This window comes from Mesoplodon densirostris, chromosome 8 (assembly GCF_025265405.1).
Source record: "Mesoplodon densirostris isolate mMesDen1 chromosome 8, mMesDen1 primary haplotype, whole genome shotgun sequence".
NCBI classification, from domain to species: Eukaryota; Metazoa; Chordata; class Mammalia; order Artiodactyla; family Ziphiidae; genus Mesoplodon; species Mesoplodon densirostris.
This window is the reverse complement of record NC_082668.1, coordinates 2,966,288-2,988,144: the sequence shown is the minus strand read 5'-3', so window position 1 is coordinate 2,988,144 and position 21,857 is coordinate 2,966,288. Positions and strand designations below refer to the sequence as shown.

The window sequence follows — 21,857 nt, the reverse complement described above, 5'->3', positions numbered from 1 at the left end:
GGAAACGTTCCCGAGGTGCTTGGGACGAGGTGATAAGGCCATGGGCGCAGGCTGGGCAGGGCCAGCAAACATGACAAAACAGCTTCAAAAGCAAATTTTCAGAATCTTACATCATCCTGAGGCAGCATTACACAGAAAGGCCTACGAGCTGCTTTACTGGGTAACTACGGCGATCCCAGTGGCCGGCTTTACCTATAAACAAGGGCTTCAAAAGAATTCCTGTGTTTTTCTGAGTAGGCTCATCATGCATTTTTAACACCTTTGACAGAAGTGTTATCGTGACGATCAACCTCAGCCCGGCACAGAACCAACTGAAAGCACATTCCTAAGACGGGAGGCTGGACTTGGCCACAGGGAACAGCAGCGTGACTGCTCAAACCTGGAAAAGTACGCATTTTACACCCAGGGGACCCAGACGTGAGACGCAGTAAACCCAGCCCTTCATAGAGTCCCTCAGCCAGACTGCATCTGTCATCACAGAATTGGAAATAAGCAGAATTCTGTGGTGTTTCTGGAGGGCCCGTTGGGGGCACACTGCTCTACAGAGTGACGGCCTCATCTTGTTCCGCTGGCTGAGCCTGGGATCATGCCGCATAACGTTTTGTAACCTTATTTTTGTATAGAAAGCTGGAAGCAGCCAGAGCGCTCCAGCAGCCCTGGGCTCTGGTCGTGGCCTGTCCAATCTAGTCATTACCTCGATTTCCTCATTGTAAAATGCCACTTCCCCAACCAGTTATCATGAGGGCGAAACGGCATAGGACAGGTGCGTATAAACTACAAAGCACTGCACAATGAGCAGCTTACGATAGGCCGTTATCACTGGCCAACCCAAGATGCCTATAATGGTTTTAACAAGGAGAGACCCAAAGCATATTCGAAAGCAAACACAACCTCTGAAAGGTCAAGAGTTACTCAAAATGTAGTAAGATAACTCAAAAGTCTAGAAAAAAAAAAAAAAAACTTTATTTACAACCATGGGAATCCAACAGGAGTACACGAAACACATAATGTGCACAACACACAAAATGAACATCGGAAGTCCACACCATGCCGCGCTCCGGCCCGCAGCACCTCAGCGCCCTATCCGCACCACCATCACGGTGACATTGTCCGCCGAGCCCCGCTGCACCGCCTTGTTGGCCAGCCTGTTGCAGGCGGCTTCATAGCGGGCATCCACGGCGGGCTTCCCTTCGCGGCTCTGGATCTTCTCATCCTACCGGACAGGAAAGGGGCACTGGTGAGTGGGGATCCTGCACCCCATCACTCTCCTGAGACACCAGAGCCACAAGGAAGAACTGCTCCCCAGTCCCCATCAGGGCGGGCAGGACAAACTGACCGGTGAGTGCCCGGGCTGGAGTTCCCACTCCCAACTACAGGGAACGTGGGGGAGGAAGGGGGCTTCGGGACTTCTCTAAAGCCCAAGTGCAGCTGGAACGACTGGCACCCTCTCCCTTGTGAGACTTCTTACCTCAAGGCAGGACAAGATGAAGTTCACGGCTTCTTCTGGGGTAAAGACCTTGAAGAGGCCATCACAGGCCAGCAAAATAAACCTGCAACACAGAAAAAAATATAAATGGGTTTTAGCAGCAAACTTTATTAAATGGCCTGGCAGTGGAGGTAAAAATATTTGTCCAACTACTCAAAGGCTACACATTTTTTAGAACCAATTTAACTTCTACGAGACAAAGGTTAAAACTACTTAAAAATATTTGTAGGTGAAATGTTATACATCAAAATTGGGACTACTCTCTGTTCACCAAACATTATGGATTAACCCAAACCCACTTCTTAGACAAACTCTAGGAAAATCACCAAATAAAATCCGTCAGGTGTTATGATAAATACATGCTAAATTTCTATCACCACATGCCTCGAGCCATTTCCCAAACATACTGTGTGGGCCAAAAGGTTCATTCGGTTTTTTCTGTAAGACGGCTCTAGTAGCACTCAGTTCTCTTTAACGTCATTCGAAACAATTTTGTTAGATTGTATGTGACAGCTGTCCTATCAGCGTACATTTTAAAAAAGACTTATTGGGTTTCCCTGGTGGTGCAGTGGTTGAGAGTCTGCCTGCCGATGCAGGGGACATGGGTTCGTGCCCCAGTCTGGGAAGATCCCACGTGCCATGGAGCAGCTGGGCCCGTGAGCCATGACTGCTGAGCCTGCACGTCCGGAGCCTGTGCTCCGCAACTGGAGAGGCCGCAACAGTGAGAGGCCTGCGTACCGCAAAAAAAAAAAAAAAAAAAAAAAAAAAAAAAGACATCAAAATTGGTGAATTTTTGTGTAGCCGTTTTAATACTGAAGATGGGAGAAAAAAAAGCAACATTTTCAGCATATTATGATTATTTCAATAAAGGTAAAAACTCAAGTGAAATGCAAAAAAAGATTTGTGCAGTGTATGGAGAAGGTGCTGTGACTGATCAAACGTGTCAAAAGTGGTCTGTGAAGTTTCGTGCTGGAGATTTCTCACTGGATGCTGCTCCATGGTCGGGTAGACCAGTTGAAGTAGACAGTGATCAAATCGAGATATTAATTGAGAACAATCAATGTTATACCACGCTGGAGATAGCCGACACACTCGAAATATCCAAATCAAGCGCTGAAAATCATTTGCACCAGCTTGGTTATGTTCATCGCTTTGATGTTTCGGTTCCACGTAAGTTAAGCGAAAAAAACCTTCTTGACCACATTTCCACATGCGATTCTCTACTGAAATGTAATGAAAATGTTCCGTTTTTAAAAATCATGATGGGCGATGAAAAGTGACAATGTGGAACGGAAAAGATCGTGGGGCAAGCGAAATGAACCACCACCAACCACACCAAAGGCCGGTCTTCATCCAAAGAAGGTGATGTTGTGTATATGGTGGGATTGGAAGGGAGTCGTCTATTATGAGATCCTTCTGGAAAACCAAACGATTAATTCCAACAAGTACTGCTCCCAATTAGACCAACTGAAAGCAGCACTCGACGAAAAGCATCCAGAATTAGTCAACAGAAAACGCATAATCTTCCATCAGGATAAGGCAAGATCTCATGTTTCTTTGATGACCAGGCAAAAACTGTTACAGCTTGGCTGGGAAGTTTGATTCATCCACCATATTCACCAGACATTGCACCTTCGGATTTCCATTTATTTCAGTCTTTACAAAATTCTCTCAATGGAAAACAATGTCAATTCCCTGGAGGACTGTAAAAGGCCCCTGGAACAGTTCTTTGCTCAAAAAGATAAAAAGTTTGGGGAAGATGGGATTGTGAAGTTGCCTGAAAAATGGCAGAAGGTAGTGGAACAAAAGGGTGAATACGCTGTTCAATGAAGTTCTTGGTGAAAATGAAAAATGTGTCTTTTATTTTTACTTAAAAAACTGAAGGCACTTTTTGGCCCACCCAATAAAACTGACAGTCTGTGTGACAGTCTGTGGACTTAAGGAATGTTCTCAAGCACTCACTCCCCACGTGGAGGGAGAACCACCTTCCACTTTCACCATCTGAGAACAGGACTACCTTCCTTTCACAGCTCCCTCTAGGCTTCCCAAGGAGTGTCCTTCTGAACAATGATGGATGACATGAAGACAGTTCTGGTTCTCCCGGGACAGTTTCCCCACAGATCTAACACCCTTCTCTCCTCATTTTAATACCCAGGTCCTGGTTTTCCTCTTTTGACTGGGCATTCATTCAACAAGTATCTACCAGGCACATGGTTCGTGCTTGGGACCTAGCAAGGCAAAGGTCCAAGCAGGTGCCGGCCCCTTCCACTGAGGTGACAGACCCTAAGCAACAGGCCACACAAACACACAACCATGATCCAAAGCAGAGGGAGCTCGAGCAGCACCTAAAACAGGGGGCCTGGTATAATGGGGGCAGACGAGACTCCCCTGAGGCATCCTCTGGCAAACCAGAGGAGCTGGGGGAACCGTGTCCCAAGACGCTCGCTCAGCAGGCGGGGGGCCGGGGTAAGGCTCCTCCCTCGCAGCACTGGCCTCCCCGGTCTCCTTCCACTGCTGCCTTAGTTCACCTCTCCCATCCCCACCCGCAGCAAGGGCCAGTGCCTCAGTTCCTAACTGGCCGCTGGGCTCCATCCTACTCCAGCCTCCAACACTGACTTGCTGAGGGCTTCCGGCACCAGGCACGGTGCCTCACCTTCAAGCAGCTCAGAATTAGGGGCTGGACAATTAAACAAGGGGTCTCTTTCTCAACCTAACGACTCTGCTTCAAAACCTCCCACGATTCTCCACCAATTATGAGCTAAAATTCAAGCTCCTCAGCAAAGAATCCAGGGCCTTTACAATCTGTCCCCAGGTACCCTGCCATCACTTTCCTGACTCCCTATTACGGCATCTGCCTGGCCACCTTTTCATCCTGTCCGTTGTGTCCGCTCTGCCAAAAAGCCCTTCTCTTTTCTCCAGCAAGGATGTCTCTCTCCCCGCCACAGCCAAAGTCTCCCAGAGCACCCCACACTCTTGACACACTAGACTGGAACCGCCCATTCACAGGTGCTCCCCGCCGGCAGACTGGACCCCACGAGAGCACAAACGGTATTTTATTTATCCCTGCACCTCTAGGGCCTAGCACAGTGCCCGAGACATGGCTGCCCACCCCAGCTTCACGACACAAACTGGAAGGAATCAGAAGAGAAACAAAACCATGTGTGCGCACACCTGTGCCTCTGGGAGGTTTTACCTGTCGTTGGGGGTCAGCTGGCAGCGTCTGATATCTGGCACAGAAGTGACCCCACAGCGCTTGTACTGCCCATCCCCGATGGAGCGGGACACCTCCAGCACACCCAGGACACGCCCGTCCCTAAAGTGAGGGAAAAGCAAATTCAGGTTCCATCCGACAGATCACGGGCCGCGGGACTCAGAATCCAATCTTAAAAGCAGAAAAACGGGATAGAGTGAAAGATGTAACCTGTGGAATCCACATCTCTTAGCCTCTAACACATAGCAGCGTCTGAGCATTTTTGTGCTGAGGCTTCTTTGTTCTAGGTCGTTCACACTCCTGCTGCCCCTGGTTCCTCAGCCCAACAGCACACTGATGGGGACAGCGCCCCCTCTGGCGGGCATATGGCAGCCCTGGGCCTAATCCACTGATGTGCCCACAGCCCAGGGTCACACTTGACTGGATGGGGACCTGGCTTTGTTTTTATGTTAAAGCTGCTCACGTGATTCAACCATGTCACCAGAGTTAAGAATAGCTGGAACAGAGGGATATTTTGCATTTCACTCTGATCAGATTCGGAAAATACCTGAAAGTGACTATTCCCAGATTTGGAAGCGAGTTTCCTTTACACTGGGTATGAGTACGATTTAATATGACTTAAATACACAAATGGCAGTGTTCTGCACGGCATTATACTTCCACCCATTCTACTTTTAGAGGAGGGATAGGGAGAGGGGAAGGTGACCTATAAAAAGACTCCATATTGTAAGACAGAGTTCTGTCAGCAGGAGCAGCAGTCCCTAGCCTGACACTCCCCAGGACAAGTCTGGCAGTGTACTTGCTGTGTGACCTCGGGCAGCTGCAACCCCCCAAGCATCGAGACCCTCGTGTGTAGTAAACCCAGAACCCACGCCTGACAAGGTGCATCGGAGCACTGAGCAAACAGCAAAGCCGTGTGTGGAGGCGCCCTGTCACCACGGGGCTCCCCAACGGCGGAACAAGCTCTGGAGATGCTGTGTGATGGACACACGTGGCGAGAAGCCGCTCGCCTGGGCCTGGGCGGCTGTCTCAGAGTCAGAGCTCAGCCTGGCCCCTGGCCCTTCACTGCGCCCACAAAGTCGCCCTCACCCTCCCAGTGGTCACAGCTGCATCACCAGCAACGAAGACTTCTGCCGGTGTCTGCGAAGAGCTGAGCAGTCTTCTCAAGTGCAAACGGTAAAACGCGCAGCCAAGAGGGGCCGAAGTGCACAGGGGCCGAGCTGAAGAGTGAAGTGGGGCGGGGTGCGGGGTCCCTCAGCCTTGAGAGCGCCTTTGAGGAAGCAGCTCAAAGCACGAGCACCGCGAGAAGCCAACAAAGCGCTTCTTCAGGACCAAGGGACTGGGTGCCTGGTGCGCACCCAACCCCACCCCCAAGTCATAAACCCAGCTTGTTTCAACGAGATTGGGTGCAATGGCAGGTCCCAAAGCCCCAGTGACGACCAGCACAACTCAGTACAGAAAACGTGGAACAATTCCTGAGTCTGATGAAGAAAAATGTGTGTGCCACAACACAGAAGTGCCATTTTCATTCTTGTTTACTGAGCAAAGTTCTACACAGAGTGGAAACCTTACACTCACTCAACTACTGGAGTGACAGGAGAAAGCAACAACGGACAGAATCGCACACTCAGGAAAAGCCACTTACACTTCAGAAACGGACACTGCAAGCTGGCCGTCACTCTGCCCGCACTCAGTGTGACAGGCTATCTAAGACGTGCGTGTGCAAACGCCAGTCAGCTCCAGAGGCCAGTGCCAACTCTAAGGCTGTGCATCACAAGAGCACGAAGTCACACCACCTGCCCTTCGTGGTCAGTGACAACTGGAACAGGACCACACCCGACGAGGCCTGTCCGGAACCAGCCACGTGGATGTGTGGGCTTGCACTTCCCGGCCTGCTCCAATCCTCCTCAGCAGAGCTCCTCCACACGTACCCGATACGCGGCCAGCTTCCTAAACGCACAATAGGAAGCTGCGTGCTCTGCAGCGGGTTCTCCCTCAACAAATGGCTGAAAATCCACTCTCCTCCCGCTACCCTCAAAGTTCTCCAAGACCACCATGCTGAGGAGGGAGTGGGTTTTGAGGTCCACACTCGTGACCCATGTGCCTGCCCTCGGTACCAGTCGTCCACGGGCCTGGCCTCCCGCCCTCAAGCAACTTTTGCTCCCTGCTGCTTTGCTCTTCATCTCCTTCCCATGTGCCCAGCAATCACAGAACTGCTGTTCTATTGGTGGGAAAGTCCTTCAACAGAGTCCCCTGATCGTAGCTCTTTTTGCTGCCATTTTCTGTTCCGGTTCTCCCTTCACAATCGGAGAGGGAGGCACTGAGACAGCCAGTCTGGCTGTGAGGACAAGCCAGACCCTGCTCGGACTTCAGCAACTCTGGCAGATGGGCAATTGCAGGGACCCAGTGGTCCTGACAGGCTCACAGAGCTGAGGCTGGGACTCCATCTTCTTCTGACCATCCCAAGATTGCAGATGCCAAGATCCGGTGTATTAATACGATGGGTGCTACAGAGAAGACTGCAGGTATGACTCCAGAACTGTTTCGTTTTGTCATCAGAGACCTGTACCAGCACAAGTACTGCGAATCTGACACTAAATGCTACATGTGCAAGCTTCCCTTCAGCGGTTCAGTTGCCTTCCTTGTAAAGTAAACACAAAACTGTTTTCACCTTCTCCGAGGAAGTCACCTGAAGGAGTGTAACGCACTGCAGCATACCGTATACTACCTTCAGTGTAAGCAAGTAGGAAAATAAAAATACATACATGGATTTGCTTATTTTTGTAAAAAGAAACACTGGAAAGAATCAGGAGATAAGGGTGAAGGGAACAGAGACGAAAGCATGTCTAACTGTGCCTTTTATTTAACTTAGATAATTAACCACGTACATGTGGGGGGTTTTCATTTTTTAAATTGTGGTAAAAATACACGTAACAGAAAATTTACCATCTTAACCACTTTTTTTTTTTTTTTTTGCGGTACGCAGGCCCCTCACTGTTGTGGCCCCTCCCGTTGTGGAGCACAGGCTCTGGATGCGCAGGCCCAGTGGCCATGGCTCACGGGCCCAGCTGTTCCGCGGCATGTGGGATCTTCCCGGACCGGGGCATGAACCCGCGTCCCCTGCATCAGCAGGCGGACTCTCAACCACTGCGCCACCAGGGAAGCCCCATCTTAACTACTTTTAAATGTACAGTTGAGTGGCATTAAGTACATTCACGTTGTTGTGCAACCATCACCACAATCCATCTCCAAAAACCTTCCGATCTTCCCAAACTGAACTCTGGGGCCATTAAACACTGACTCCCCCTCCCCCTCCCCCGACAACTCCCACCCTACTTTCTGTCCCGGTGACGATTCTGACCACTCAGGGACCTCATATAAGTGAAACCATACAGCAATCACTCTTCTGTGACCAGCTTATTCCACTTAGCAAAATGTCCTCAAGGTTCATCCATGCGAGAGGATTTCCTTCCTTGTTAAGGCTGAATAGTATTTCCACTGTATGGAGAAATCGTATTTTGTTCATCACTTCATCTATGGATGGACACTTGGGTTGCTTCCACCTTTTGGTTCTTGTGAAAAATGCTGCTATGAACATGGGTGCATGCCTATCTCTTCAAATCCACTGCTTTGAATTTTGGGGGGTATATACCCAGGAGTGGAATTGCTAGATCATATGGTAGATCTATTTATTTTTTATTTTTAAATTTATTTTTTATTGAAGTTGATTTACAATGTTGTGATGATAGATCTATTTTTAATTTGTGAGGAACTGCCAAACTATTTTCCACAGCAGATGCACCATTTTACATTCCCACCAGCAGGAAAAGCCCTGAAGTTGAAAGCAAAATGAAACTAATGATCATAATAACCAGAGTGTAACAAAACCGCAATGAAATTAATTATTCCATGTTTACACACAGTACTCTGTATATCCTCAGTGAAGCATGCTAAGGATAAGAGAACCACAAGGAACTCGAATTCATTAATAGTGATACTGTTGATAACTATGATTTCCAAGCTATTTTGGCAAATAAATATACTAATGTTAGAAGCCAAGATTTTCAGCATAAAAGAAGACACTACAACTACTGAATCAAAGAAGTTAAGAGAAAGTCCTATAAGGGTCCAATATGAATGAGAAATAGCCATCTAAGCTCACAGCCGAGAGAGAGAGAGAGAGAGAGAGAGAGAGAGAGAGAGAGAGAGAGAGAGAGAGAGAGAGTGTGTGTGAGTGTGTGTGTCCCCTGGCTCTTAGAACAGACGCAGAATTGATGACGCTGCAGTTGAAACAAGCATCCCCAGCACATGGAGCTCAGTTTTAAGACAAAGGCAGAGTGTCTGAAGCAAGCTGAAGCTCCCTCCCACTGGCCACAGATGAGGTCATGTGAGCAGCAAGAGCACCCTGCCTCTACAGCTAGAATCAGCACCTCGAATACATAAAGCCACCTGCAGTGACTCATGGAGCAAGGAAAAGGGGATGGAGAGAAGCAGAGAAGGGAAAGAAAACACTAGTTTCCACAACTGTGGGTGGCTCTCACTCTGCAAATGGTGATTAAAGAATTCAACATTTACCTTGCTTTCAGGGAGAAAGAAACTATGGTTCATCCCCTATTGATGAAGGAAAGCCTTTTTTTACAGGATGCCTGCCAATACACGTAGAAGGAAGCACAGAAGTAGATGATCATCTTTGCCATCCCTGTGAAATAAATGATTCATGCAAGGATCACTAAGGGATGCTAAAATCGTCAGCTGAAAGGCTGGTGGGCCACAATGTTCACAAGGTGCTCGAGTGCATCTCCCTGGATCATGGGCTGATTACATGGAAACATGTCCTTTCACTCTGGAGCCATCTGTTGTCACCACATGGTAGCCAGCATGGAATCAGTATCACACCAGTGACCTTACATGGCTACTGAAGTGAGGGACTATCAAAAGTACATAGCATCCCCCATCAAATTTTTTTTTTTTTTTTTTGCGGTACGCGGGCCTCTCACTGCTGTGGCCTCTCCCGTTGCGGAGCACAGGCTCCGGACGCGCAGGCTCAGCAGCCATGGCTCACGGGCCCAGCCACTCCGCGGCACGCGGGATCCTCCCGGACCGGGGCACGAACCCGTGTCCCCTGCATCGGCAGGCGCACTCTCAACCACTGCGCCACCAGGGAAGCCCCCCATCAAATATTTTTGCTGAAAATGTTTAATCTGAATTTAAAGAAGCCTTTAGACCTAACTTCTAGTTTACAAGAAATACACACAAGCAACTTAAACGATACCATGAAAAAACAGCACTGGTGACCCTGTACAAGTGCTGACTAGTGATGATCCAAGCCTAGTACAAGTGGAGACGATTCTACACGGAAAGATGTGAGTCCAAGGTAGATGCGAACACTGACCAGAGCCTGGTTTCAGAGACACTGTGGGGACAATTGGGGAAATATGAGTACAGACAGGATATCAGATAACCTAATACAACCTAAGGAATTATTATTTTCTTAGGTGTTATGTCTGCAACTAACTTTTAAATAGTTCAGCCAAACACATCCATAAACAGACAAAGCAAAATGTTAACTACTGAATCTAGGTGGTAGATACTGAAATGTTTACTCTTTTAAAATTTTTTCTGCATGTTTGAATATTTTAATAATAAAAGGGGGAGGGGGTGGAGGAAAAGAAAAAGCATGCCAACCCTGGCCTCAGGCAGGAGATGGGCCACAGCCTGGCCCTGCTGCTCAGGAACAGAAAGCCCCTGCTGTCTCTGAGCCTCCCACCCCACTTCCCTAAATTGAGGGGCTCACCCTAAGCCCACACTGTTCTTAGTAAGTAGGGACTGGGAAACAGGAAGTAAATGCAATGCAGCTAATCTTACTTTCAGCCACAGGACTGCCAAAGTCAAAATCTTTTCAAGGAGTTCAGGCAAAAGCAGAATTTTAAAGTTATAATAAAGGGCAGAAAAGGTGATGTTGACACTAACACTGGGGTCACATTCTCGGGCATTAACTTCCACAGCAGTCGTGGGGGAGAAGTCAGGCACAGAGCACCGGCCAAGGTCTGAACCCAGCCTACAATTCCGTCGATGCTCACGTAGACAGCCACAACCAAGACCCAAATCACCTTTTACTAACCCAGGAGTTTTTTTAACCAACCCTAAGAATTCTAACTGCTCTCCAGAGACCTCCCTGCACCCCTGGCTAGAAACAGCCTGAAGCAATAATAAAAACTGCCCCAAATAAACAACAGAAGAGAAACTACACATCCAAGGACAAATAACTGCACTCTTACACTGATATATTACTTCTCCCTTATCTCCAACAGGAGACAAAATCCTCATGGGGTCAAACTGTAAGATGAACCAGAAAACACCTCTGATCAAATTCATAATGCAATGTCCTTAAAGTATAATTCTCCTAAAGTGCAGAAAAGACTTAAGCCCTCCTTCAACTACCTGAGAGATGGCAGATGATAAACCAGAGCCGGCACACTCTCTGCAAAGGTGTAAAGAGAGATGAACTGGAATTGCCGCGGACGAAGCCAGGTAAGAGCGGCCCTCTGGGCTAGATAAGTTGTTCCCCAGGAAGGCCAGAGGTGATCAGCACACACTACTGTCTTACATTTACTGTCTTAACCACTTTAGATTTTCTCTCTGGAGAATTTGCCGAAAACTGTAGCTTACCAGGTTGTGACAAATGACAGCTTTTATGAGAGTTACCAGGACCAGAGACAATGCTGCAAACGGTGAACTTGAATTTGAGACAGGTCTCCTTCTTTTGCAAACGTAGGGAAGCACGTTTCTGGCATACATTTTTTGCTCCCACCTGGACACAGGTGAAACCCTACAACACTCGTTCACCTACTTCAGCTTCACCAGGTTAGACCTCATACAGAGTCTCATTACGCTGAAGACTGCGTGACACAGCACGTTCCACCCTCAGAGGGCTCAAGGCTGCTTTTACATAGTGAACCCTCCTTCCCGGAGTTCCCGTCATTCCCTGGTTACCTGACATTCCCTCCAGCCTTCTGTATTCTCATTCGTTCTTCATACTGGGTTGGATTATGCTCCTTGCTGAGGCTTAAGGCTGCATGTTTTTGACTCTCCTCATTGTAACGACACAGGATTGCCTGGGAAGATGGAGAGTACAATGGCTGTGAAATTTAATGAGCCCAGCACCTGAAGTTGACCGCTGAAGAGAAAGGTTAACAATGGAGTTTCAGATTCAGCCTCCGGCTGACAAACTTGAGTTCAGTGGATCAAGCATCAAAAGTACAAGTAGCAAAGTGGTGTCACAAAAAAAATTCAGGGAGAGAAGCCCCAGGCTTGGGTCTCAACTCTGGTGCAAACTCTGCTGGGTGACCATAGCTCACTGCTCACCCTCACTAGGCCATTATCTTCTCATCTGTGACGTGAAAGGGAGGACCTAACAGGTACCAAGGCCCCTTTAGGCGTTACCATTCCAAGAGTTTACAATGGCAAAGACGAGGGCAGTTTGGTGGGCTGACCAAGTACCTCTCCGTGGGTTCCCACCACCATGTTTACTGTGTGTTAACTTCCGGACAAACCTCTTATTCTACAGAGGAGGAAGCCTGAGGCCCAGGGGATAAGCATCGTGCCTAGAGTCAGCGAGCAAGGCCAGGACTCAAACTTGGGCCTGACTCCAAAGTCTCTCTTTTTTTTGGCCAATTTTACTCATGTTGTTTTTTTAAGTCCTTTGATCTAAACACCTATGTACAAGACAGTCCACCAGACAGATCCACTAAAGCATCACCAGAATATGAACTCCACTAGGGCAGGGCTGTCATCTGTGATGCTCACAGCTCCTAGTGCTCCATATTTATAAATCACCCTAAAAGCAACAGGGGTGGGGAGCAGCTATTTCCATGTCTGAAGATGCTATTAAGAGTGGGAAGGTCACTTTGTCCAGTGACTGCTGAACAAACATGGAGAATGGCTGAAAAGCAAGTGGCAATGGAGGTGAACATCCGCCCCTGGCAGGGGAGGTGGGAGGGACTGCAGAGACCCTGCAGAGCACTGCCCTCCAGCTCTGAGTCATTCCCCACAACTGGGACTGGGACACAGGATGTCACCAGTGGGAAATCATCGGGTTTCTCCCTCAGCCATGTGTACGGGGCTCAACGGATACATGTCACATCATCTAGCACTTTCTAGCTACAGCTTTTGAGTTATTCACTCATTACGGCCTGAGGTCAGAGAAATGAAGATGAATATTTAAGGTACTTGCAGGCCAATTAAATTCCAACTCACAGCTCTGTATCTGACAGACAGGGTATAAGCCTTCCCAGAGAACAAACAGCCTCAAGCTTAGCTGCTGTTCCCTGACCCAGAACTTAAACTCTGCAGCAGAACCCCCTGCAGCAACCCCACAAGAAGGAAGATTCCAACCCAGCCATCATCACTGTAATTTTATTCAGCAAGTGCTTCTACAGCTCTTCCCCCATATGACATGCTGTTATCTAAGTGGGTGGCTCCAGAGTCACATACCCGACTATCTCCGAGGTTGGCAATATAAAGAATGTTGTCTACAGCCAGAACACAGGTAGCAGTGGACCCATCTTTCCAGGCAGGCTTCCTGGGGGGAAACACATCAGAAATACAGTCACCACCAACATGCTAGCACTTTGAGACTAATTTCCAGAGTTGAATGGGAAGTGTCATATACTTTTAAAATGGATGGTTTCTTTGATATGTGCTTTTTTCTGTTCCAGATTTCGTTAAGTTGTGAGAGATTACTTGGTGCTAGGAACTTTTCAAACGTGAGCATTAGCATTAAACTGTATTAGAAGGCCTGGAATGCGTTTAGGAAAACAACACGTGCACTCCACTCACGTGTCTTCATGTGGTTATTACACTTACTGGCTTGAAGCTTGCTTCAGGAATTCTTCATCAGTATGCTTGAAAGTGTCCAAGAGGCATCTTTTCACGGTTTTCTCTACACTGATTACATCTCCTGTTACAGAAGGAACAAAAGAAAACAAACTCTTAAGGAGGGAAGATTATCCTCCCGCCACTGTCATTTTGTTTCTATATTACGACCAAGGACAACCTGTACTTCCTCACCTTTAAGTGCCATCTGCATTTGGTTTTAGTAGTCTCCCAAATACAAAGGCAAGACACTCACTTGTACCCAAAGACATTCCACGAGAGGGGCCAATCACTCAGAGACACGAGAAGTTCCATACCAGGCACACCTGCACAGCCACTGCACCTGCTCACCTCGGAGCCGCCTCCTCTCAGCCCTGCTCTTTTAGAGTCACCAAGGACTCTTTGCTAAAGCCAGTGACATGTCACTGATCAGCACAAGCAGCCAACACCAAGATGAACATGAACCGATTTAGCTCTCAGTCTCACCTTTAGGAAATTTCCTGATTAAGTTCTGATGCAAATTCTGTGCAGCAAATTTTGAGGCTCGAATTCCTCCATGTCCATCGAAAACAGCAAAATATGAAACCCGGGTACTGGAACAATGAACTGAGAGTCAGAGAGATTCTCATGGCAAAGACTATTCCTCTCCATAAAAGCTGTTAACTCTTAGACAGCGAACATTTAACATTACCCTGAGACAAACATTTAAGTAACTTCAGTGACGTTTTAAAATTAAGAATGAAAAACTCACACTTGTTTTTAAAAATCAAGACCTATTAACCCTGATTTTTCACTAAACTAAAATTCAGAACTTTTTTCTATTTAAAGCAGATTTAGTTTCAAACACTAACACACAGATAAACAGTTACTGATCCAAGACGGTCAAAAATATCTGTAAGAGTTATAGCTGATTCACTTTGTTGTATAGCAGAAACTAACACAATATTGTAAAGCAATTATACTCCAATAAAGATATTTTTAAAAATTATTTTAAAAAATCTATGAGAGAGAGAACAGGTGATTTCAGAATTCTTGCTCAAACTTTGACCAATATAGAATTCTTAAAGCCTACCTTACTAGTCTTATTCCTATTCCCCTTTCAAGTTTTGCCAAAAAACATACATAGAATAATTGTCATTAAAAAACTGTTTCAAGAAGGACAGAACAAAAATGCCTATGAGAAATGACATTTATTCTGCAGAGCTGCTCTTTTTTCGAACATTTTTGGAATTCCTTTTCAATTTGGGACATCAAAAGCCATGAAAAAATAAACTTCATGTGGTTGATAACTCAGAATCTTACAGCATAGTATTTGCTAGTTATGGCTTAGTGTTCCTCAATTAAATCTATCCCGAAAATATCTGCCCCCATGGGGCTCTCCAGAAGCCCCTTTCCTGGGTTTAAAAGCAACTCCAAAGCCTATTCCTGCTCTTGGTGAGCAATGGCTTTTCCTCCATGCCTCTTCCTTCATTCTAGTTTGTACAACTGCAGGAAATCTTTTACTGTCTTCTTCTTGATGCCATTTCTGCTTTTTTGTTCTCTTTCTGGGCCCTCACTATATGCACTAGCTCTCCCGGATCACCACTCACCTCTGTAATTAGCAGCTTCTACCTCTATCTCCTGGGTCAAAGAATAAGAATACTATCTGCCAGAACCTCTTCAGGTACTGGTGGAAAGCAGCACACCCCAAGACCCAAAATAGGGAGAGTCATTGCCCAATTAGCAGGGTTTCTCAAGTTCAGCAGGACAATTGTTGTAGGGCTAACCCATGCACTACAGGGTAACATCCTGGCCTCCACTCACCATATGCCAGGAGCACATCCCCCACTGTGACAACCAAAATGTTCCTAGGGGGCAAAACCAACCCCAGCTGAGAACTACTGATGTTGAACCAAGCAGCTCAAGAAATATGTCTTTCTAATAAACACAAACTGGATACAGTCCAAAGTTCCCATCAGAACAGAGACGTCTATGCCATCAGGCTGCTGGAGCACAGACACTCACATGAGGGAGGAGGGGGGCCTACACTCCTCGGTGATGTCATTCAGGATGACATGGGCGTCCTGCATCTCCTCCCGCTCGCCCTTCCGCTCAGCCACGTAGCCTTTCAAACCAAAGATCACCGAAGAGCCTAAGAAAAAGAGAACAAAAAGCCAATACAAAACTGTGCCCTTCTCTCCAGAAGCCCTAGTCCCAGAGCAAATGAAAGGGAACTATGGCTGTTCTACTCAGCAATGCCCTAATGCTGCACACAAATAAGCTATACCCCTCAAGGCATCTCCCGGGCTGCAAGTCTGTTACAAGATTCAGATCACTGCTGGACAGGACCGGTCTCTGCAAGGCTGAGCAGTGGAAAGGAGATAGCAGACGACAGCGAGTTAGTACAGAGAGCGGCTCCCCTTGAGAGTTAGTACAGAGCGGCTCCCCTTGAGAGTTAGTACAGAGCGGCTCCCCTTGAGAGTTAGTACACAGCGGCTCCCCTTGAGAGTTAGTGCAGAGCGGCTCCCCTTGAGAGTTAGTACACAGCGGCTCCCCTTGAGAGTTAGTACAGAGCGGCTCCCCTTGAGAGTTAGTACAGAGCGGCTCCCCTTGAGAGTTAGTACAGAGCGGCTCCCCTTGAGAGTTAGTACAGAGCGGCTCCCCTTGAGAGTTAGTACAGAGCGGCTCCCCTTGAGAGTTAGTACAGAGCGGCTCCCCTTGAGAGTTAGTACACAGCGGCTCCCCTTGAGAGTTAGTACAGAGCGGCTCCCCTTGAGAGTTAGTACAGAGCGGCTCCCCTTGAGAGGACAGTAAGTCAAAGCACCAGAGCAAGGAACGTGCTGTCACCCCACAGAAGTGGGATTGGAACTGGGGCAAGGAATGCTGTGCAAATCTCGTCTGTCAATAATTTAAGAAGGACAGAAAAATTCCTAGTTTAGAGGAATGCAAGCAAGTAGAGTTTATCCCTAATGCCCTGCTGGATACACTGGAAATATATATTTCCATGCTTGAGGCTGGAAGAATTTGAACAAATGGTAAGATCAGCTGCTTTTACTTTAACTGAGGAAGGAAAGGAAAAAGGAGTTCACTGGAGGAGCAGAAATTTCTCTTTAATAGCTGGTTGAAGCTTTTTCTGACACCTAGAGCCATAGAAGTGATAGAATGAGCGCTTTCTGAAGAGCGGCTGGTGGCAGGCACAGTGCTCTCCAGGCTCAAGGCAGTGACAAGCCAAGCTGAGCGCACATCTTCACAGCAGAGGCGGAGCAGGTCCTCTCACACCTCCACATGCAGCCTACAGCCTCTGCCTTGAGATCACTTACGGCACAAGACAAAGTGGCCGGTGCAATAAGTGAAAATCTACAGTTTTTCTCTTTAGCTGATACTTTTCATTTCTTCCCCACTCACTGGGACATGTTACAAAGCTGACTACAAATTTCAATTGCTTTTTCCAGCCTCAGGCTGTCTCTTGGGACCTGCCTACTGAGCTATTCACAGAATTCCAAGTGCTAACCAACAGGCTGGGGACAAGGACAGGTGGCCAGAGAGAAACTGGGGGGCCAATAAGCTAAACACTCACTGCCGAAGGCTAAGTAAGAACTACCTGTGGTTTTTAACCCTTGAAGGACAAATGCAGGTTTCCTATCTGACCAAAGGTAACAGATGTACATGGAGAGCAAAGAGAGAGGGGAAGCAAAAGTAAACTTTTGGAAATGCGTTTGCAAATAAGAAACCCTATCCACTTCTTAAATACAGACATTAAAAGGAAGCATTGGGTTGGCCAAAAAGGTCATTCAGTTAATGAATACATTATTCAATGAAGTTCTTGGGGAAAATGAAAAATGTCTTTTTACTTAAAACCGAACGAACTTTTTGGCCAATCCAATATTATCGTCGGAAAGCTGAGCTTGTTTTTTGCTCTGGGTTGTCTTACAATATGAAGTCTAATACATTTGTTTTCAAACTGTCTGAAAACCTTTACAAACTTTCTTTTCCACAAGCTCTTCACTGCCATTCTTCTCTTCTTCAGAGGTTTTTCTCTTTGCTCCTTTCCCTTCATTCTTTACCACCTGGGATATCGAAGTGTCAAGAGAACCTGGAAATATAAAGTCAAAGCCAGACAGAAACACAGCTGTAGACGGTAAGAGTCCCTAGCAGACCAGGCTCCCTCCCAGCCCTCAGAGACAAAAGACATTTGAGAGAGGCCTGGCAGAGAGAGAGGCACAGCAGTCACGGCTATGACTTTGAGGGGTGGGGCAGTGCCTGGGTACCCACAGTGGGAGACCACAAATTAAGATCCAGGCCCTGCTCAGACTGACATAAGAGGACATGCAAGAGAGGCTTCTCAGTGGTAAAAATACACATTCTTATCTTGGGGCTATGGCACATATATGATGTTTTACATCCACAAGCCCTTTACTTATAAATAAGTTTCCAAAATCTGCAAAGTGAAATGTCCTGAACCAGTTCAAAAGAGTAACAAGTGTAGGGCTTCCCTGGTGGCGCAGTGGTTGACAGTCCGCCTGCCGATGCAGGGGACACGGGTTCGTGCCCCGGTCCAGGAAGATCCCACATGCCACGGAGCGGCTGGGCCCGTGAGCCATGGCCACTGAGCCTGCGCGTCCGGAGCCTGTGCTCCGCAACGGGAGAGGCCACAACAGTGGGAGGCCCGCGTACCGCAAAAAAAAAAAAAAAGAGTAACAAGTGCCAAAAAAGGCTTAAAATAAACATCAGGCTTTAAGAACTGTATGTATCCTGAAAGGCAAAATAGGACTGCTGAAGCCATTCCCACTTGCAAAGGGACGAATTTGTATTCAAAGCCAGAGCTAAGAGCACCTGCAGTGTGTATGCATTTTGGAACAACAGAAGTCTAGTTTCAAATCTCTGCCACTTCCAAGGGGTGTGCCCTTAAGGCAAGTTACTTAACCTTCCAGCCTCAGTTTCTTCACCTGTAAAAGGGTGAATACTGTCCTCTCCGGGGGTTGTTTGAAAACTGCTGGGGAGAAGGTATGTAAAGCATTCATCACAGTGCCTGGTCCATCAGGTATCCAATAAATGGCCCTAAGTATTCTCTGCATTTAGGTATAAAAGCATGCAACCATTTATTATTCATTCAACTATTCTTTGCCAGACATTTCTGAGTACTGAGAAAAAAAAGGAAAGAAATGTCCCTGCCCGCAAGAAGGGTCAATTACTTGCAAAGGACAGATTTCTGCAACAGTATAACACACACATCCCACCCCACATAGTAAGGCAAATTAACTGGGACAATGTCACGGATTTCCCAATGGTCTCTTCATTAGCCTCCTGTCACTTACTGTTTGTGTTCCAGTTTTCCCAATGTGTATGTAAAAGAATCTTCCTTTCTTTTAAATTGAAAAACAGAAATTTTTTGAACTGTTATTGACTTCTAAGTGAATCACACTGTCATCAGAGAATGTGGTCTACGTATGAAGCTGATTCTTTATTGGGACTTACTTTATGGCCTAGAATGCAGTCAATTTTTGTAAATGGCTCTTGCCTGCTTGAGAAGAAAAATATGTCTTCTCAAGAAAGCCTAAGTACTGGATACAAGATTGGATTCTATATCCAAAAAAATAATAAAAATCAAGCTTGTTAACAATGGTGTTGACGTCTTCTAAGTCGCTACTAGTTTATTGCCTTTTGCTGTGTGGATAACCAAGATGTAACTACGCTAAATCTTCCTTTTTTAAATTAAATCTGTTAAGAGCCCTAGCTGCACACGTTCACTTTCATTTTAACTAAGTGCACTGTCTTTATTGGGAAGGTTTTAGGGTAAATTGTATGAGAATGCTGTAATTTTTTGGTATGGATACATAGCCTGAAAACCTGAGACTTCTTACGTAAGACGATTGTGATACTTTTTCTAAATATAGGAATGATACCTAATTTAATCCATACTTTCTAGACTAATCCCAATGAATTTATGGTAAAGAATTAATAATACAAAAAATATACTTGAAAAGCAGCAAGTGTTCTATTTGACAACATAAGGAAGGTTTTTTACACTAGAGGATAACTGCACATGAAAAAGGACAGCCTGCATCCCCACTGTCCCCCACCATTGCCCTACCTTCCCCCTCCCTTGGGGGGAATTCCATGTGAGAAGTTCTCGGTTAGTGGAATAATACATTCGTCATATATGACAACCTAGAAGAATCGGTTCTATTTTCCCCTTCTGTGTAATTGGGACATAAAAGGAAAAGTTAAACATTTACAGGAACAGGTAGAGCCAATGTTAATAGGCTTGACAAACATGAAATCAAATCAATAAAAAGAATCTTGAGAACATAAAAGGACTGACTGGAAAATAATTAACTAAGGTCTTGAATTTCAAGAATTCAAATTCCTGCACATGGTCTGTACCAGTCAGTAAAGCAGTGTCATTCTGACTTCATTTTCTTAAAATCAAAATTCTTTTTAATGTAAGTGGTATAAAACAGATGACTTATTTATCAGGAATACTGAAACTATTTTAACGGTACTTCATATATTCAGACACTTCTGCTGGATACATTTGGGTCTGTCAGGAATATAACAAGACAAAACCAGAATGACAGACTGAGATTTTCTTTTAAACGTTAATAACAGGGGCTTCCCTGGTGGCACAGTGGTTGAGAATCTGCCTGCTAATGCAGGGGACAAGGGTTCGAGCCCTGGTCTGGGAAGATCCCACATGCCATGGAGCAACTAGGCCTGTGAGCCACAACTACTGAGCCTGCGCGTCTGGAGCCTGTGATCCGCAACAAGAGAGGCCACGATAGTGAGAGGCCCGCACACCGCGATGAAGAGTGGCCCCCGCTTGCCACAACTAGAGAAAGCCCTTGCACAGAAACGAAGACCCAACACAGCCAAAAGTAAATAAATAAATAAAAACGTAAATAACAAAGATCAAAGTAAATTACTGAACTCTCACTTCTTAAAAGTCAGTTGCAAGAGGTTAAACCCCAAGAAGTAAAAAATAATCACCAAAAAGTGACGTAGCATTTAAGTGTCTTTTTGCTCCCACCTAATGGTATCTATTTAGGGTTTTTTTTTGCGGGAACTTAGTTCCCCAACCAGGGATCAAACCTTGGCCCCAGCAGTGAAAGCACTGAGTCCTAACGACTGGACTGCCAAGAAATTCCTGGTATCTATTTAGTTTTTATGTGGTTTTTTTTTTGCGGTATGTGGGCCTCTCACTGTTGTGGCCTCTCCCGCTGCGGAGCACAGGCTCCGGACGTGCAGGCTCCGCGGCATGTGGGATCTTCCCGGACCGGGGCACGAACCCGTGTCCCCTGCATCGGCAGGCGGACTCTCAACCACTGCGCCGCCAGGGAAGCCCTCTATTTAATAGTTTTAATAAACCTTATGTTGTATTATGATTTAATGTCATCCTAAGGCTCGTTACAAGCTATAAATAAATAAATTTTACGTAAGGATAAAATACTACATATTATTTCCATCAGCATGTTGGACATTTTTTCCTACCACTTACCTGAATCACCACTGCTGGCTGGTGGGAGATCATCAAAAAGCAAAGGTCCCCCCGATCCTGAAACACAGCAGAACACTGAGTGAGCCCACAAAACCAGGAGGATGCTTAAGTTTCAGAATCCATCCCACCAGGACACCTACACAGGTCATTGAAATAAACTCAAAACTCTTGTGTCAATCCAGTGGCAACTCATACTGTGCTAAATAACGTCTTGAACCTATTTTATTTTAAAGTCCTATCATTTCAAAGGAAACAAAAAAATCTGCCTTAAAGAGTTAAATCTTATTCCAGCTAGTATATTAAACACTCAAATGAACCAGAGAAAACTGCTCAACACTTTTATGCAGTTTCTCAGGGCTAGCGACTAGCGGATTTTTCTGCCTTACCTGATGCCATGGATTCAAAACTTAAGACAGTCCAACACCTAAAACATCTGTGTGTTGAAAATGGGGGAAAGGGAAAAAGATTGAGACAACTACAATCCCAGGATGACATGTTGACACACACCTGGGAGAGCCTGAAGACTGTACCTGAGTCAGTACTGCTGGCCGGAGGGAGATCATCAAAGAGCAGAGATCCTTTCTGAGCTTCTTTCCCTAGAACACGGAACACCTGCTTAGAGAGCATTTGGTCATTGGCCAGATGGGATTCAAAGGGGGACATCTTTAAGTTTGCCATTAAATTCAAATCTTCTCCCCGCTGCTGGACAAAGCTTATTTTTAAAAAATATTTTCTTGACAGCCGTTTAATACGGACATTTGTTTCCAAAAAGTTACAGTCAACATATAATACAAGCAATGAAAGATGACCCA

The 21,857-nt window shown here is 46.2% G+C and overlaps 1 protein-coding gene across 2 annotated transcripts in view; it reads right to left on the bottom strand.

Annotated features, from left to right (window-relative positions):
• Nucleotides 1–941: 941 nt before the first annotated feature.
• ILKAP (ILK associated serine/threonine phosphatase) overlaps nt 942–21,857 on the bottom strand; it is a 29,369-nt gene continuing 8,453 nt past the window's right edge. The window contains exons 2-12 of one of the 2 annotated variants that reach the window (XM_060106927.1): nt 21,576–21,641; nt 21,046–21,102; nt 17,524–17,643; nt 15,576–15,702; nt 14,058–14,164; nt 13,563–13,656; nt 13,191–13,278; nt 11,691–11,812; nt 4,680–4,799; nt 1,469–1,550; nt 942–1,213 (exon numbers count right to left, since the gene is read on the bottom strand). In XM_060106927.1, coding sequence (XP_059962910.1) covers nt 1,073–1,213; nt 1,469–1,550; nt 4,680–4,799; nt 11,691–11,812; nt 13,191–13,278; nt 13,563–13,656; nt 14,058–14,164; nt 15,576–15,702; nt 17,524–17,643; nt 21,046–21,102; nt 21,576–21,641 — 1,124 coding nt within the window. In that variant the 3' untranslated portion in view covers nt 942–1,072. Of the gene's footprint in view, nt 1,214–1,468; nt 1,551–4,679; nt 4,800–11,690; nt 11,813–13,190; nt 13,279–13,562; nt 13,657–14,057; nt 14,165–15,575; nt 15,703–17,523; nt 17,644–19,641; nt 19,747–21,045; nt 21,103–21,575; nt 21,642–21,857 lie in introns of those variants that run through there. The other variant, XM_060106928.1, reaches the window with a different exon arrangement.